At 36.4% G+C, this 17,393-nt stretch overlaps 1 protein-coding gene across 12 annotated transcripts in view; it reads right to left on the bottom strand.

Annotated features, from left to right (window-relative positions):
* Window positions 1–17,393, bottom strand: part of CPEB3 (cytoplasmic polyadenylation element binding protein 3) — an 85,790-nt gene that overhangs the window by 60,207 nt on the left and 8,190 nt on the right. For all 12 annotated transcript variants that reach the window (XM_050305264.1, XM_050305257.1, XM_050305256.1 and 9 more), the window contains exon 2: window positions 16,387–17,297. In XM_050305264.1, the coding sequence (XP_050161221.1) occupies window positions 16,387–17,286 (900 nt within the window). In that variant the 5' untranslated portion in view covers window positions 17,287–17,297. The remainder of the gene's footprint in view (window positions 1–16,386; window positions 17,298–17,393) is intronic.

Consider the following 17,393-nt stretch of genomic DNA (forward strand, 5'->3'; position numbering starts at 1 on the left):
ATGTCTTTACTGGTGAGAAAGAAAGATAAAGAATAAGGAAAAAAATATTATGGATGACAATGCCAAGACCAGGTCTATAGCTACAGCCATTACAGGTGCTAAGTGGATCTCAATACAGGCTGATTTCCTCACCAAGTCTTTCAGCCTGAACAGGTAGGCCAGAGTAATTGGAACTAGTGAACTGAAAAAGGAAATTACTGACATATCCCATGGCAGACAGATGGAGAACATGTATCTTATTCCAGAAACTGAAGCTGCATCATTTTCTTCTGTCTCTGCAGAGGATTATGGCAGCAGAGACACTTAACCATGAATTACTGAAGTACAGTTAAAAGGTGAAAAGTTTTACCCTGAGAGTGCATGTCAGTGATTTAACACATGTCACCTGAGCCTGGATATCATCCATACTCAAAATGCTTAACCATGTAACACACCTCAGGCACCTGGACCCTTCCAAAGATACATTGCCCTGTGTCTACATATTTCAGTTCATCTGTTAACTGACTTCCTATTAAGCTTCCAAGCTTCCTATATTTTGGACAGTATTTCAGTTTCAGTAATTCATTTCAGTGTTCTACATTTTCATGCTGCCCTAGATTTTTAAGCTTTCTGCACCAGTATGTGGCACAATGCAACCCAACTCTGCTGAGCAGTAAGATGGCTTCCACTTACTGAAATAGGAAGTGTTCCCAGAACACCAAACTCCACTTAGGGTCACAGAAGTCTCAGCACTTTTGCTTACTAGGTTCTTACTAGACATTACACGTGGTATTTTGATCAGAAGAACGAGATGAGACCCTAGGGAACAGCTAAAACAACTTTGCTATCAAAGCAAACTTCTTCACTGTGGTCACTGCTGTGTTTCGCTCTGTGCCCGACATAAACCTGGATTTGGTTGCACAGGATTGCTAAGCATTGCCAACTAAAGCTGAAGTCAATGGAAGCACAGCTTTGAATAAATACAGGGTAAAATGCCAGCACTGTTTTAAACTGGGCTCACCCACTCTGTTCTAGCACCTGCAGCAGGGGTTATTACTAAGAACACGAGGAAAACAAGTTTGTCTCACTCCAGTATCCCAATCCAACGCTGCAAAAACAACTGCAAAAAAGTATTACGGAAGTTTGGCTTGGGACACGCTCAACATGCCATGATGGTGCACATGAATGATCGCATACAGCACTCTCTAAATGCTCGCTGAGCAGTCCTTAGCTCCTAGCAGCTTCTGCTGTGATGCAATCCCACTTGCATTCTCAATGAAGTCTAACAAAAAAATAAAAAAAAAATCTTTCAAAATATAGGAAATCTGAAGAATATGGTCACGTGGTAAAGTAAAATGATCACTTTGCAAAAGAATCAAAAAACTGTAAATAGCAAGTGTTACTTCCTTTGCAGCTCAGTGATGGAATGCTGCCAAGAACAACACGACTGACAACACAGATGCACAGAGAACCAGAAAAACCAGAAAATTCAGTAATTTTTTCTGTATATTTGATTTAATAAAAATATGAAATAAACCAAAACAAATAAGACAATATAAAATGTAGGTAGGGTGGAAGAACAGGGTACATTTGTCTATGTCCATAACGGAGAACTGCACAGCACAGCTACTAGTACTAATTCTTAATGGTATTTTATTATAATTCCAGTCTCCTTTTTGATCTTTCCAGTGAATTTTGGATAGCATTACACTAAGCTGGATTTATTGTGTTCCCTTATTGGAACAAAAAGAAGAATGTTGTCTTTCGTTATTGTTGCTCTTGGAATGTTCACAGAAGACACACATCAATTCCTCATACTTCTGACTTTTCTCATTACCAACTGTAGCACATTTTATTTTCATAGGTGTTCGGAAGTTCACTGAGCAAAAGGTGATTTTTTTCTTAGGTTTGTTTGAAAAGCTTCTAAGAAAAATAAGGAAGTTTAATACAAACATAAAGCAATATCTAACTGTACATAGATTATGAAAATATTTCCACATAATTTGAAAAATAACATTTCAAAACTCTAGTTAACAATATTTAGTCACCTTGTCTGTGTTATATAAATGTTTATAGTTAACATGCAAGAACTGGAATTCAATCCAAAAGCCTTGAAAACTTTGACCTACTCAAGTAATTTTTCCACAAAGAAAGCTGAAGTTGTATTACCCCCTTATGAATTCTGAGCACTAAAATGTTACAAGGAAACTAAAATCTTTCAGTAAAATGTTTGCAATTTTTATTTTCAGATTAACTGGAAAGCACAGAAACAGAAATTCAACCAACATTATACAAAATTACAAAAAGAATATAAATTATATTTTTCAGTTTAAATGTTCTTTTACTTTGCAGTTGAGATTTGTACACACTTAATACCTGCTTAAAATATATATACAAAAATTCAGTCTTTATAGCCATAAGACTTGGCATCATAATCACTTAAAACAGTATATCCTGCCAAGTTACTGAATATTCAATATTTGCTTGCCAAGTGCAGGGAAGAAAGTAATTGAAATTACCCTGCATTTTCCTAAATAAAGGTGGTAACTACAGAACAGACTGAGAGGAATACACTAACTGTTCCCCTGTTTTAGGTAATTCATGTTTTGGAGTTGCAAGGAACAAACCATAATATGGTCCTACTGGATACAAACTAAACATGCATATATATCTCTATATATTTTATATTAATTTCTTTCATTAGAGCCTTACTAAGCAATAGCCTACCTATGATGTTCTTCGAAGTACTCTTATTTATTCTTCCAATACAGACCTTTATAATATGCCAAGCATACCACTTATATGATTACTAATATTATTTCTCCACCTCAGATTCAACAACAGCAAAGCACCTACTCCAATGCTTACATCACCTAATGTAATGCTCCAATGGGGAACACCATTTTTTACCAGGAGACAGAAATATAATAATTCTGTCATGAAAACAACAATGTACTTCAAAACCCCAAACAAATAAAAACCCCCACAACAACAACAACAAAAAAATCAGGAAAATCTACAAAACATCTATTATTCCTACACTCATTACACTACTGCAGGGAATTATCTGCAGACAGTACAACTGACTGAGCGCTCACTGACAGGATTTATGTTTAGTCATATTTTAGTCAATGCGATGCTTTAGATAAAAATCTGCTCATCAGTCCTGCTGCTGAATGCATCTCAAAAAGCTGATGTATCCACTTTCTATTATAGCTACTAATTCCAGTAACAAATGGTTCTAACACTTGTAAAATATAGGATTAGAGTAGTTACACCCAAGATGACCATCAATTCACAAAAACAAGCAAGTGGAAAAAAAAGCTGTCAGCAGTAGAATTTACAAGGCCATTCATTATACCCTTGAGCTATTAAAATGACATAATTTAACTGGTTCATTGGCCTCCTGTGCAAGAGTGCAGCACTGATAAGTCACCTTTGGGCTTCTACCACTCTGTTCAGTAGAATGTGTCCCATAGCCTGCACCCCACATGAAGGAAAAAGTAACACTGACCTAAGAACTCCTCGGCAGATAAATCAGCACACGTTAAGTGCAAACTTCAAATCACAAGATGAAAGCAAAAGTGCAAAGGAGAAGGAAGTACTGGAAGTGCTTCAGTGTGGAAGGATCTGAAGGACCACACTCGGCAGTGTGGGCCACATAATGTAAAAGACAGCAGAGACACTGTATAAGGAAGCTATTGTCTCAGAAAGATTTACAGTCTGTCTCATGGCACGAGAGCATAATGAGACAAAATGGGAGACAGAAAAGAATACAAGCAATCACTGTCAAATGGGTGCCTGAGCACCACTGCTCAGCAGCTTCACCAACTGTGGCCACCACAGCAAAGGGGACTCAAGGATTTCTCTGAAACAGAAACAGTGGTTTTATCTACAGTCACTGATCATCAGTTACACAGGATATATTGGTAAAGTAAAAAAAAAAAAAAAAGTGTCACTGAAATGTTTAAGCCTGATGACAAATAAAATATTGTCTCTCATCCAAACTCATTATGCTTCTAAGAAAAATGTGACTAAAATAATATCTAACTGGCACATTTCAAGTCAGGCTCCTGTTCCATTTCCGTTGTGCTCAGAAAATAGCACCTCCTGAAAAAAAATCTTGTAGGTGTCAGAACTCCAGACAGCAATTTCAACAAAAGAGAGGTATCACATTTCATCTTTTTACACAGGACAAGATCTTCCAACAGGTTTGGAGAACTACCCTTAGAGAGGACAGTCATTTTCCATTTCAGTGCAAATATAGGCTTTCACTTCTAAAAGAAAACCAATAAAATGTTAACAGTGGGGACAGTTGCTCAGTAAGGGCTGAGGGGGAACTGCAGTCATCTACAAATATTTATGCGCAGACCTAAACCAGGCCAGAAACCCTCACAATGTTCCAGTTCCCAGAAAAGACAAGGAGGTGACCTTTCCAGCATGATGCCACTTTGCATTCAGTGGGATTTAAAGAAAATGTTTAATTTATTAATTGCAATATACTTTTAATTACTAAAATTACTCATGTGAGTTTATCCAAGTCCTAGCTTTATATTATTACAGCATGATTAATATGCATGACAAATTGTGGCATTCAGACACTTTCTTCCTAACGGGGATTGAGAAGAGTCAGGCAGCAAACGTTCTTCATCCTGGGACTTTATCAAGGACATAATCTATCACAGAATCCCAAGCTGTCTCAGCCACCTTCTCGTAAGGGAAATACAACTACAAGCTCTCTCAAGCTCTACACCTATTTCTAAATATGAGTTGAGAACTCCTGTGTAGCTACTGAGATACAAAGCAAACCTTTTCCTAAAGTGTCATTATGTTAGAAATTTTAACTTAAGAACATTTGCTATTAAGTACTTGATCATCTGCAAAATTACCAAAGGTTGCATATATACAACTGAACAGGTAGGAGACAGCAGACAGTAGCAATCCAAAGACCACTCACAGCATCAAGCCCCACTTAAAGGAAGGAAAAGTAGAAGTGGAGCAAAAAAAATCCCAGTCCAAAATAATGTTTTCATTAGAAGCAACTCTTCAAAAAAATTACACACAAGCAATTCCATTTCAGATTAAATTTTATAAACAAAGGAATTTTTCCAGTTGCAAGTACTGAATCATCGCACATATGAAAAAAAAACCCGTTTAATAACAAATTCAAAATTAAAGTAATATATTACTTCATATGATAAATATATTAAAATAGTAACTGAATCACACCACCTATACTTGTATCTTTGATTGCCTAAGGAGCATAAAGGCATAGAGGACATGAGGAAAAGAATAACTGTATCATGTACAAGGGGCCTGTTACAATTCTTCCAAATAACAAGAATTGATACTTCTTCCTCTTAGATGAGAAGAAACCATGAGCAGTTTTGTGTTGTCAGGTGTTACGCATTCAAGTTCCTGCTGCTGCACATTTAGATTTAATTAAAATAATTCAGAAATCACTTACAAGATATACAAGTATGAACAGGTAATTAACCAAAAGGAAACCTTCTTTATGCAGAAATTGAAAAGGATATTCACAGGAGCAAGAAAAATGCTTTCCTTTTACATTATAAGGGCTAAACTGATTAGCACATGGCAAATTTAGTAAAGATTGCTCCAGACAGGAAAAATGTCTTGAGATAAAAGCCTGTCCTTTTTTGTACAAGGTAATAAAGACTGACAGGTGCCTTAAGAAATGTTGCTAGAAGGAAAGAACCAGGATGTTCAGCCACTTACATACATTCAGGGAAACTGTAAGAAGGTCAGCACGAATACCCTGGACAACAAATTTCTAGAAAAAAGTCAAGCAAGACTGACAAAAAAATTAAAACACATCAGAAGTCAAGAGAAAACAATAAAGTTTCCCTCCCATTCACAGGGGGAAATCAGGTAAACAAGGGGAAACAGAAAACACAGGTAAATAGTAAGAGACAAAGCAATATCATCTATCCAGTTCAATAATAGATGAGTGCATGGGAACACCCTAAACAAAAGGAGCCGGAGTCGGTAAGGCACAGTTCGTGGAAGCACTAAAGCTAGTCCAGGTAAGAATATAAGTACTGTAAATATCTGACCAGCAAAAGAAAAACGAAAGAACTGCAATAACTGAAGCAGAAAATGAAACTTAGATGACAAATGCTGTTTCTAGTTTTTATGACTGAAATTCATGGATTTAAGAAATGCAACGCAGAAATAATATAACATTTATACATTACGGAAGGAGTACCCTGGAAATATGATCTCTGGTTCTTGAAAGATATGGCTGATCTAACAAGGATTTCAGCAGAGTGTTTCATACAGTGCTACAGGCAAAGTAACCATGTAAACAGGGAAAAAAAATAATTAGTGCAATTGAGGTAAGGAAAAAAATGGCAAAATGGGAAAGAACTGCTAGTGCTGAACAAAATCTGCTAAAGAAAACTGAATAATAGAGTTTCTTAAGGGCAAACCATGAGACCAGTTTTATCACTGATCTTGGTTAATAAAGTAGAAACACAATAATAATATTTACAAGATATCATCAACACAGAGGAGATCAGATCATCATGCAGAAAGAACTGAAGAACTGCAGCAAAGCAGGCTGATATTTAATAGCACTAATCTACAAGGTCATGACCTCAAGGACTCAATTTTCTTTATAAACTGGGACCTCATCAACCAGAAAGAATAACACGGAAAGGAGAAATACCAGTGTTTATTAGTTAATTTGTGGACAATTATAAACTACAAATACAACTCTTAAGTGTGAAACGGTAAACAAAATTGCAGGTTGTGTGAAAACTACACATCTAGTACAGCTGCCTTTTGCATCTGTGCACACATTCATTAAAAAAGCTATTTTCACTGTATTTGTTCTTTTAGATTAATTCCCCTTTCTCTCTATGTCTACTAGAGTCAAGGACTGAGCTATATTTTGAAACATTCACCAGTTCAAGTTTATATTCAAACAAGGCTACTATGCAAGCGAAATAGCAAGAAAACTTTCCAGTTTCTCTAGAAAGTGAAGCCTTCCAAAAAACCTGTAAAATTTACTACAATCCATTTTCAAGTAGTTTTAAATGGCACACGCACCAACAGTTACTTCTCCCTTGCCTGACAAGAAAAAATTGTTATATAAGTAATCTACTATTTCTATTTTATGAAACCATGTCAGAAGAGCGTGTTCCTCTTCAGACAACAGAGGTAAGACTGTTTGCAGAAACTTGCATCAAAATATCACTTATAAAAAACCTGCTGACAACTATGGGTGATTTTTTCACTCAGATGCCACAAGAACAGCTTCTCTTATTAGCACCCAAAGTAGAAGGAGCCACCAACCTGAGAACCTTTACCACTTAATGCTGAACCCAGTCCAAACTGCAAGATTTTATTTGCAGAAATTCTCATCCACAGGAAGTGAACGGGCATAGTGTCATCTTGGATTGCCACATTTGAAAATGCCACAGCTTCCCTTAAGTCCTACTTTTCCTCGTTCCTGACTTCTGTTTCCTCCACTTTCTTGTTCTGCCTTACTCTTCCTACTGCACAGTCAGCTGCTACTTTGGCCTTTGTGAGCTTTAAGAAAAGCCGTTTTGGTTACTGTGAGAGGTTTCTCTGTTTGCAATTTCTTTTTTTTCAATTGTCGCAGAAACAGTATGATCCTGGAAAGAATACATGAACAAGAGAATTATTTAGTGAGATGAAATAATTATGTAAGACTGTTATGGGTATCATGACTTAAACCTAAAAGGTATCTTTATAAGTAGTTTAAAGAAAATTTCAAATGTACAAAATGTGCTGGATACGTTTTACACACATGGTTATTACAATCTTGATGCTTACTAAGCACATCAATAGATGATATTAGATTTGGTTATAAGCCATCTGCTAACATGTTGGACCCTAATAATCAGTTAATACATTAATCATTTAATTAACCCTTTACAAATGTACAATTACTGTAAAGGTCATGTAGTAAATGGCAGTAACACCAGTAACATGTTAATTCATTAATGCTTTTAACACACTTCTTTCACGAAGCAAAATACCTCAAGCAGAATGAAGCAGCACCTTCCAACAAGGAATTACGAACTTTCAATTAATCCAAAACAATATTTAACCATTAAAGTGTTTTAAAACAAAACTATTTTTGCAATTCCCTAGTAAGTTTTATTTGCAAAAAAGAGCCTTTACCACTCTGAGAATAAAACCAAGAGAGCTTTGGTGGGTGATTTTCTTTGTTTTGAAGAGGCATTCTTACAGATAGAAGATATTTATTCAGAAACATAATACACTACAGATAACATTTATATCTATGTATATATGGCTATATATGACTTTCTAAAGTTGCCTGACATTTCTCATTAGAAGATCAGCTTTAACTTGTTTACAGTGTTGCCAAAAATAACTTTTTAGGATGAATCTTTTTAAGATGAGCACCTTCGCAACAATTCTTCCATGTAGGAAAGATGAATTTCACTGCAACATCCACTTATGATTATGACATAAAATAAAATCATATATACAAAACGACCATGTTAAAGACATAATTCTTTCCTCATTTATGTCATAAGTGTTTTTCTGTCAACCTGAGGAAGATGTATCCTAAGTCACACATTCTGGAAGCCCAGTGTGGGGATGGTGAAAGAAAATCAGTTCAGCATGTTCAGACTTATTATCACTTGGTTAAAACTCCTAAATTTCTAGAATTTAGAATTTCTAGCTAGTATTTCTGAAAATTCCATTCTCCCTGAATTTATTTAAACCTAATTAAAACTCCTGCTATTAAGCTTGCACTGGAGTAATGCCCACAGAGTGAGTGAACACGATTCACCTTACACCTACAGGGATTTATTGGGCCTTCCCCTGTAACTTTGACACGGAAAGCAGAACAGGGAAGGCCAACTCAAATGAGAAGGCTCAGTTAAAAAAGGGATCAAAAATCAGAAACAGGAAAGGATCTTTGAAAGCAATGGAGTTCAAGGTGGATAAAACCAAGAAAAGGGGCCATGCCCGCAAATTCACACTTTGTCCAAAACTGAAACCCATTGACAGCTCGTGCCCTGCACACATAACTTTCATTAACTTTGATAAACCAAGAACAATCTTAGAGTTCATCAAAAGACTCTAACTTGGCTGATGAATCATGTGAAGGTCATCACCCTAACATGCAACAGAATCTGTGGTTTTGCTTAAGTATTTTATTTAAAGTCTAGGAATTTAAAAGAAAACTGCAATTCTTGCAAATTTTGCAAAGCCATTCAGAAAAAAGAATGGGAAGCACAGGAGTAAGACTTCTCCAGCATTTGGAAGATGTGCAGAAAATTACATAGACAGTTGAAGGAAAAGTGGGTATCAATCAAGCAAATTCAATATTTTGCCTCTTTTATCTTCCCTGATGGAAAGTTCTTAATTCCTGAGTAATTGGCATGTAACATAACCTAAAATTTTTGACAAGTGACAATTTGTTGTCTTCACTTTTTGATGCCTGAGATTCACACAAACATCAAACTTAGAGATTTCAGTGGATGTTCTGTTTTCAAAGACCTATATGCTAAAAATTTCAGAAAAAACCTACAACTTTTCATTCTTCTCAGATTGAGCACTGAGAAGAAAGTGAATTCCCCAAACTCCGTGACTCTTATTTACATCTGTAGAACAGCAACCACATCACCCCTTCTCTTAACACTGTTGTGACACAGCAGATCAAATATCTGTCCTGCTTCTCTCCTATAAGATCTTAAAAAAATTGACAATTTTATCTCTGCAATGAGCATGCAATAAAGGGACAAAGCCACATTAAAAAATGAGGAAAAGAAAGGCATCATTTAGTTGTGTTTTTCAAATGCTACTGGTAACTTGTAGGAAAAGACAGAGTTATATAACTGAAACCTATGAAAATGAAAATTTTGACCAAGTCTGAACATACACAAGCAAAGTTTCTGTAACATTTCACAACTTACTTGTAAATTTTAGAATTTTAAAAATGCAATAATAAAAAGATTACAGGAATGAAGATCTAACTTTATGAACAAAACTCATACATTATTTAACTACTGAGGCACCTGCTTATTACTGTTATGTACAACATTCTAACAATTGCTTAAAAGCAATCTTTTTGCCCTTCTCAAATTTCTACTAAATGAAACAAGGAAAAATTAAATAAAGAAGAAATAATGAAACGCAACATGGCAATGGCACCCTAAATTTAGGTACAGAATGTATAAAACATTACATAGCCTAAAAACTCACAAGTCTAAATATGTTCTTGTTAGGAAAAATGAGAACGGAAAACTATTACCCTTCAAGTTTCACAAAAAAAAAGACTTAGCTTAGTATGAAAAAGAGGCAAATTATCTCTATCACAGCGAAACCTACTCTGTCAATGCTGTTCTAAAAAAAAACCACAACAAATGAAAACTGATTTCAATTGTATTTGGGAGAAAATGAAGTAGTTATACATACACAGATCTAAATTACACATATTTTGCATATATTTTGCATATGTTTATACACAAAATTCTAATATTAGTAGGAATGAAAAATTTGCCTAAAGCTTTGAAATATACATCACTTATTTCTCTCACACTACATGTTCCACTTTAACTCCTGTCGCTGGCTAGAGGGAAAAAAATACCTCTGAACTCATGTGGACATTTGGGAAGCTTCCTTATAGAAGGGAAATTATTAGCCTACACAGCACCACGAAGAATTCAAAGATTCTCTTCCTTAAATAATGTTTCACATGTTACTATGATAAAAGTAAAATCAGAATCAAAGCAGTATGCTTATTTTGCAAAAAACAGTGAAGTTTGTAAACAGCCTTTATTTCCTGTGGGAGTTCATGCCACAATTTGGGAAAAATCTTGATTAAATTTCTAGGACAAGCATCTTTTATTTATGAATAGTATTTTCAAACTTATAACACTATCTCAAGTGATCAGAAGGAAAAAAGGGAAAAAAAAAAAAGACCAGAAAACCTTAGAGCATCTCTCAGAAGTCATCGCTGGATAGTTTTGGTCAATGTTTTTCTATCCAGGCTAATTTAAAAAAAAAGTAGTCTATGCAGACCAAGCCAAACTCAGATGTGTACAGTTTAAGATCACTTTATAACTTTAAACTAAACAGTACTATATTTTAGTTTCCCTTTAGTATACTTATGCCAGAAATCACTCACGAGTGTCCTTAATGAAAGGAGAGCTGTTTTACCAACTGCTAAGAAATAGAAATGTTCATCATCCACTCAGCAAACTCATTTTTTTCCTTGAAAGCCACCTGGAACTTGAAAACACTACTTTTCCAGGTTTCTCTTCCTCTTACATTCAGTTCACAAGAGCAGTCTAAGCAAAAAGATGAAAACTGGAAAAGATGATTCAAGAAGGGAAATAGCAAAATGAACTGCCATGCCCTTCACCTTCCCTTCTACGTCACCTCCCAAAGACAAGACAGATCTTTATCAGATCTTCAGGACAAAATTATTGATTCATTGTTCTATATTAACACCGTTAATGGTTTTAAGAAAGTGCTACCTATATATGGAGTTGATCAGAGTATCAGCTGCACACTGAACTCAGACCTTTGCTCTACCTTCACTAACCTAAACAGCTTAACTACGATTCAGTTGGTTATTTAAAACCAATCAATAAGTAATTAGTGCTCAAATCATCATACTTAAAATATAAATCATGCATGTACTTCTTCTTCTGTACTGTTACCATCCTTCAGTTCATTTGAAAACGTAGACATTTAGAATTAAACCAAATTTAAAATCTAACAAGAAACTGTAAAATACTTCACAACTGCTAAGGCCGGAATGCCATGTATTACTTGTATCTGTTACACTGGAAGGCTACTGAGAAACCATGACATGAGTTCCGACATTTTAATACTCAGAATCTGGCTACTTACTGTGTAAGAAAGGAGGTGGAGAAAAAAAAATAAAAAAGGCAGATCTAGGCAATTTTCTCTCTTTTTTTTCTTTTTGTCCATAAAGTTGAAGGCTGTCAGTATTTGTGTGTCATCATGTAAGAAAAATTAAGATTGGACTTCATGTTAAGAAATAGATTTTAAGATACCAGTAATAACATTACTAAGTGTGGTTACCTACTAAACTGTCAAGAAGCCAGAGCCCAGCATGCTAAATTTAGACTAAAGAAATACAGTGTTTTAAAAAAATCAATCTTCAAATAGATATTGCATACAACTATTTCTGGTTGAAAAAAACCCACTAGATCTAAACAAAGGTTTTAAAATTGAAGTCACCAGGGTGTATTAGCTAGTATGACTCCTTTACTCATAAATACAAAATTGTATTTGTTACACCAGTGAATGTTCCAATACTTCAACTCAATATATTTATGTATATATACACTTTAATATTTATATACAAATTCATTGCATGTTGGTATTGGCATTTAGGTATGAAATACTGAAGTTATATATAATTTCTAAATTTAGCTTATAATTTTATTTGGTCCAGAATAATTCCTATTAAAATCAATGAGGAAAAAAAAAATCCCATACCAAAAGACCTCCCCAAAGAACTTTCTCAGTCTCCTTGCAAAAGACGGCATGTTAAAACTATCTTTATACACAATAAACACCACCTTATTTATTTCTGCTAGCGAAATATTTATCAGTAATGCTGCCAAGAATTACTTGATGCATGCCAGAATCTCCAGAGCACCAAACTGCTATGCATTTTGTATTGTTTCTAAAGAACGTTACTTGGAAAGCAGCAAAACTTAGCATAATTTCTGGAAATTTGTTACAGTGCTACTATAATTACAAACCCATGAGGTAGACATCCTTAGTTAGAATACTGGTCTTCAGACATTTAATTCCTTCTCTATCTTTTTCATTGTAAAAAGAATTTCTTACCCTTGCTTCCAAGGGTCTATTCAGGCACTATCAATCCTCCTGGTTAGGAGGCTGTGTCCCAATATCTTCACGTGGCCAAAAGCTGAAAGAAATACACTATTTACCTGAGAGCAGTGAAGGAAAAGAGAACTGTGGGAGCAACTCGGAAGCACGAGATGACATTAGCTCTCTTCAAGCCCCAGCACTCTGCTGTAAAATGGAACTGAACCGTTGCCTGTGTCCCAGGGACAATCAGTTAATGTCAGCCTCAAAAGCCAGAGACGAGGATCACCTGGCACAATGGCACAACACTACTGCTCGCCACATGACCATCACAGGACCTTCACCTGAACCACTCAGAAGCCAAAGAATACTTCAGAACAACAAACCAGCCGCGATTTTGTATTTCCCATATGGCTTAGTTTCACGTCTGTTCCCATGATCTCATCTCCAGCTCTTATCTGCTACATTTCACTCCAGACTGATCACTTCTTCTCTTTTGCCTTTCAAAGATCAGCTTTTTACCTCCTTTTTTTTTTTTGTACCTTGCAATCAATTTTTCCCAGTAAGGATATGGAAGCAATCTCCCTTCCATAGGAAAGGCCTTCTAGTTGCCTTTCAACACCAATCACAAAGCAGACACCAGCAGAGTTTCTAGTGAGTATTTAAATATAACAGAAAAATTATAATATTTGACCAATATTTTAAATCTGCTGATATGTTCTGCAGCACCACTCCTCAGGACAGACGCCAATTGGTCTTGACGTACAAGATGCACTGAAGTATTACTCAAATTCAGCGATGAAGATATCTATCATATTGCTTTATATACATATTCTTAAGAGAAACAGTTTCAAATTGAACACTTTTTCCTAGAATAAGATATATCAATGGTTGAGTATCAACTGTCTTCAAGTATTACAGATCCACAACAAAAATCTTGGTCATAGAAGTTTTCTGCTTCAAATTTTTGATCACTGCAAAGACCTGAACCACAAAATAGCTCTCCTTGGTTATTTCAAACAGTGAACATATTAATAGTTCTCTTTTTACTTAAGAAGCTTCATAATCTTAACGTAAAAGAACAGGTTAACACAAGGAACTTGCTAATGTGCAAAAGTGTGTTGCTAGAAAGTTTACTGGAAGGTATTTCTGAAGTAGCTCAAAAACACACATTCTGAAGGGTGGCAGATGTACACGGATAAACCTGCCAGAACTACTTGATAGTGCTGACAAGCAGAACTTACTGTGTCAACATATTGCCCAATTTCAGGGCGGGGGGAAGAAGGGGAAAAAAAAAAAAAAAGGCAACCAGAACCTTGGCAGCAAACATTAAAACTCTTAGACTAATCTGCATTTCATTTTTATCGTGTAACTAAAACAGTTGCCTCCTATCAATAGTATGGTTTCAAGACATCTTTGGCAATTCGTTAAGTACAGTAGCAATTAACATTAACCCAGATCACAATTTTGTAAGCAAAATTCAGCAGCTTGTATTAAAAAAAAAAAAAAGAGCCTAATAGGAGAAAAAAAATACAAGTTTTCTGAGTCTCTGAAATCAGACTGTTATACCAGCTGGTGCTGAGAGTAGTCTAAGTATTTGCTTTCAATTGAACCTGAAAACACCAAGTTAAATTCACAAAGAAGAAAACAAGTTTCCAAATTTATATATTGCCTAATACCTTAGTTTTTAAAAAACTTACTTTTAAAAAACAGAGGAACTTTTCTTTAAAAGCCGTTGTCTACTTTTTTTTCTCCTAGTGATGACTAAATATTTGTCAGTTTAATTTGAGACAATTTATGGTCACAATAATAAACTTGTATATTCATCAAAGATGTATCTCAACAATCAAACCACCAAAATAAGACCATTTACTGTTGTTTTCCCGACTAATTCAAATATACCAAAATTTGTCATGTCTTATATGTAGACAATTAAGAATAATTGTAAATCGAAACACATTTCCCACTCCTAAAAATTGACTGGGAGCTATATTCATTAGCTTTTGTGTCGCTGTTCTCTGTGCAACATACTATTTGAACCAGACATATCGTGTCTAAAGCGTAATCTTTCTCCAGACTTCAGTGCTCCCAAGGCATTAACCAGCAGTTCACCAGAAGCCACTCCGCCTTCATTTAGGGCAGCCAATAAAAAATTTGCAACTCTCCCTTTAAACAGAATGAAGCAGCAAAATGAAATTTCAGGGCTGACTATAAGGTGCCCTCTCTGAATGGGACTGGAAAGTACACACGGTAACATATATTTTACTTCAACAGTATCTAAAAATAATGGGGGTGAGGGTTGTGTGTTTGATTTTCTTTTTTTACTGTCTCTCTAATAGTAAGTGTCAATCTAAATGCTATTCTTACCAAACTTGTAAGTTAAAAATGTTTAAGAGTTCATACTTTGTTGAAAAATCAATTATCTAAAGAGCGAGAATATATGAATGATTTAAATGTATTTCAAAGCAGAAAATTTTGACTTGTCTGACACTAAAAAAGCTAACCCAGAAAAAATTTGAGATTCACTTCATCTTGTAGAGATGTAACTGCAAGTGCACGCTCTGCTTTTTTTCAGCCTAAAATGGATTTCACACCATGACAGGTTTCATTCTGCATTAAAATTGCAAATCTTCTATGTGGCCCAGTTTCAGCTGCAATTGATCTGCTTTGTCGTCATAGATTAAAAAAAACAGTGAAGGGCACTGCAGCTTTAAATATTTCAGAGCTATGTAGCTAGTAAATAGACTCCATTGCAATATGGCTCTGAAGGTCGTGTCCTATTGTCTCTTTTCTCTGCAAATATTTTGAACAGCATAAAATGGTTTATTCTATACAATACCTCCCTGCCATTTCTAAATCATGTCAATTGTATTAGGCACTTCCTTACTGGAAAGGACAGATACGCCACTCTTTCCACACACACCCACGCTGCTTCGTGTTCAAAACGTCCACTGTGAATATAACAGCAGGGTGTACATATTAGATGTACACAGCTTTTCATATGGATACCTTATGCAAACAGACTCCCCCGTTAAATCCCACCAACAGAAGGACAATTAGTTATTTCAGTGGTGATAAAATAATTAACTGGATTTCAGGTCAAGAAGCATCTTTGGTTAAAATTAACAGCCCAGTTAGAAAACTGAAGCCAGCAATTTTAACATTTCCATTCTCTCACATATGGGAGAATATGAAAAAAAATTATAACACAGGAAAATGTTGTCTGCCAAATCTGGTTTTCATGAAGGAAATTACCTTTCAGATGCTAAAAAGGAGCAAAAAACAACCAAAAAAACCCACGAAAAACACACTAAAAAACAGGAGCCCTGTCACATATAACAATAAGTTACAAGAAAAATGAGACTATAAACCTGAAGCCCAAATTGGAAATCTCTGTGTATGCAGACCCCAGATTCAGCCCCAGTTCTTTCATATAAGGTGACTATTTGATGCAAATATGAGTTATAGAGATGCCTCTTAGAGCAGTAATGTGACATACACCCCTGCAAAACCCACAAATTTGTGACAGCTGTCACCGTTCAGAAGGTGCACGCAGTCATTTACCTGAAAAGGCAACAGATTGTTGCCATTGTCCGTCCTGAACGCGTTGTCTTCCATCCAGGATTTGGGGGTTAAGGGTGCAGCCCGTGGGAACTTCGGAGGGGCAATGACATTGCTGGAGAACGGTTTTTTAAGGGGTGAAATGGGATTGAGGGGGGAGGGTACGCCGACCCCCACTCCCACGCCGACCCCCACTCCAACTGCCCTTCGAGGGTCCCTACCAGCCTGCAGCCCACCCCAAGGGTTGGAAGGTGTACTCCAAGCCGCGTTTTGATGGTTATTCCAGCTGGAGGAGGAAGAAGAAGAGGCAGAGGAGGAAGACGGTTTGCTGGTCATGATGGGCTGATGGCTGTAAGCAGCATTTCTCTGGGCAAAAGGTGCCTGATTAGGGCTTACAGGTGACCTCCGCTGTTGCTGCTGCTGCTGGGCTTGCTGCTGCTGCTGCTGATGTTGGTGGTGTTGAGTCTGAGCTAGGCCAATCTGAGGTGAGAAAGTGCCACCAAATACAGGGTTGACATGATGTGGAAAATTCTGGAAAAGCATTGTCCCATTGACTGGAGTAATCCCTTGGAAAAAGCTATCATCCACCGTGTTTGTGGTCCCTGTAGACCAGGTGCTGCCAAAGGAGGGAGACAAGGAGGTGCCGGCTGCAGGTTCTTGTTGAGGCTGGTGAAAGCTCAAGCCAGGCAAAATGGGAGACTCCATCTGCATCTTCTCCTTGCTATTTTGGGAAGGAGCCGATGTGCCGATACTAGTCACTGAACTGTTGTCTTCTGGTTTGGGTGTCTCCGACGAGATGGGTGTAGAGGGGGCTTCTGCTGAGTTTGGATCTTGCTGTTGCTGCTGCTGCCGCTGCTGCTGGGGCTGGGCTTTGCTTTTGTCCATCAGTAAATCATCCTGCATGGTTTGCGCAGCTGAAACAGTAGGGGAAAAAACCACAAAGACAGATTATTAACATTGTCATTCATACCACAAACCAGTCTGTTTTAATCATTTGCCAGCCAAAAATC

The sequence above is a fragment of the Myiozetetes cayanensis genome, unplaced genomic scaffold, assembly GCF_022539395.1.
Source record: "Myiozetetes cayanensis isolate MyiCay16 unplaced genomic scaffold, myiCay2020 scf10, whole genome shotgun sequence".
Lineage (NCBI taxonomy): Eukaryota > Metazoa > Chordata > Aves > Passeriformes > Tyrannidae > Myiozetetes > Myiozetetes cayanensis.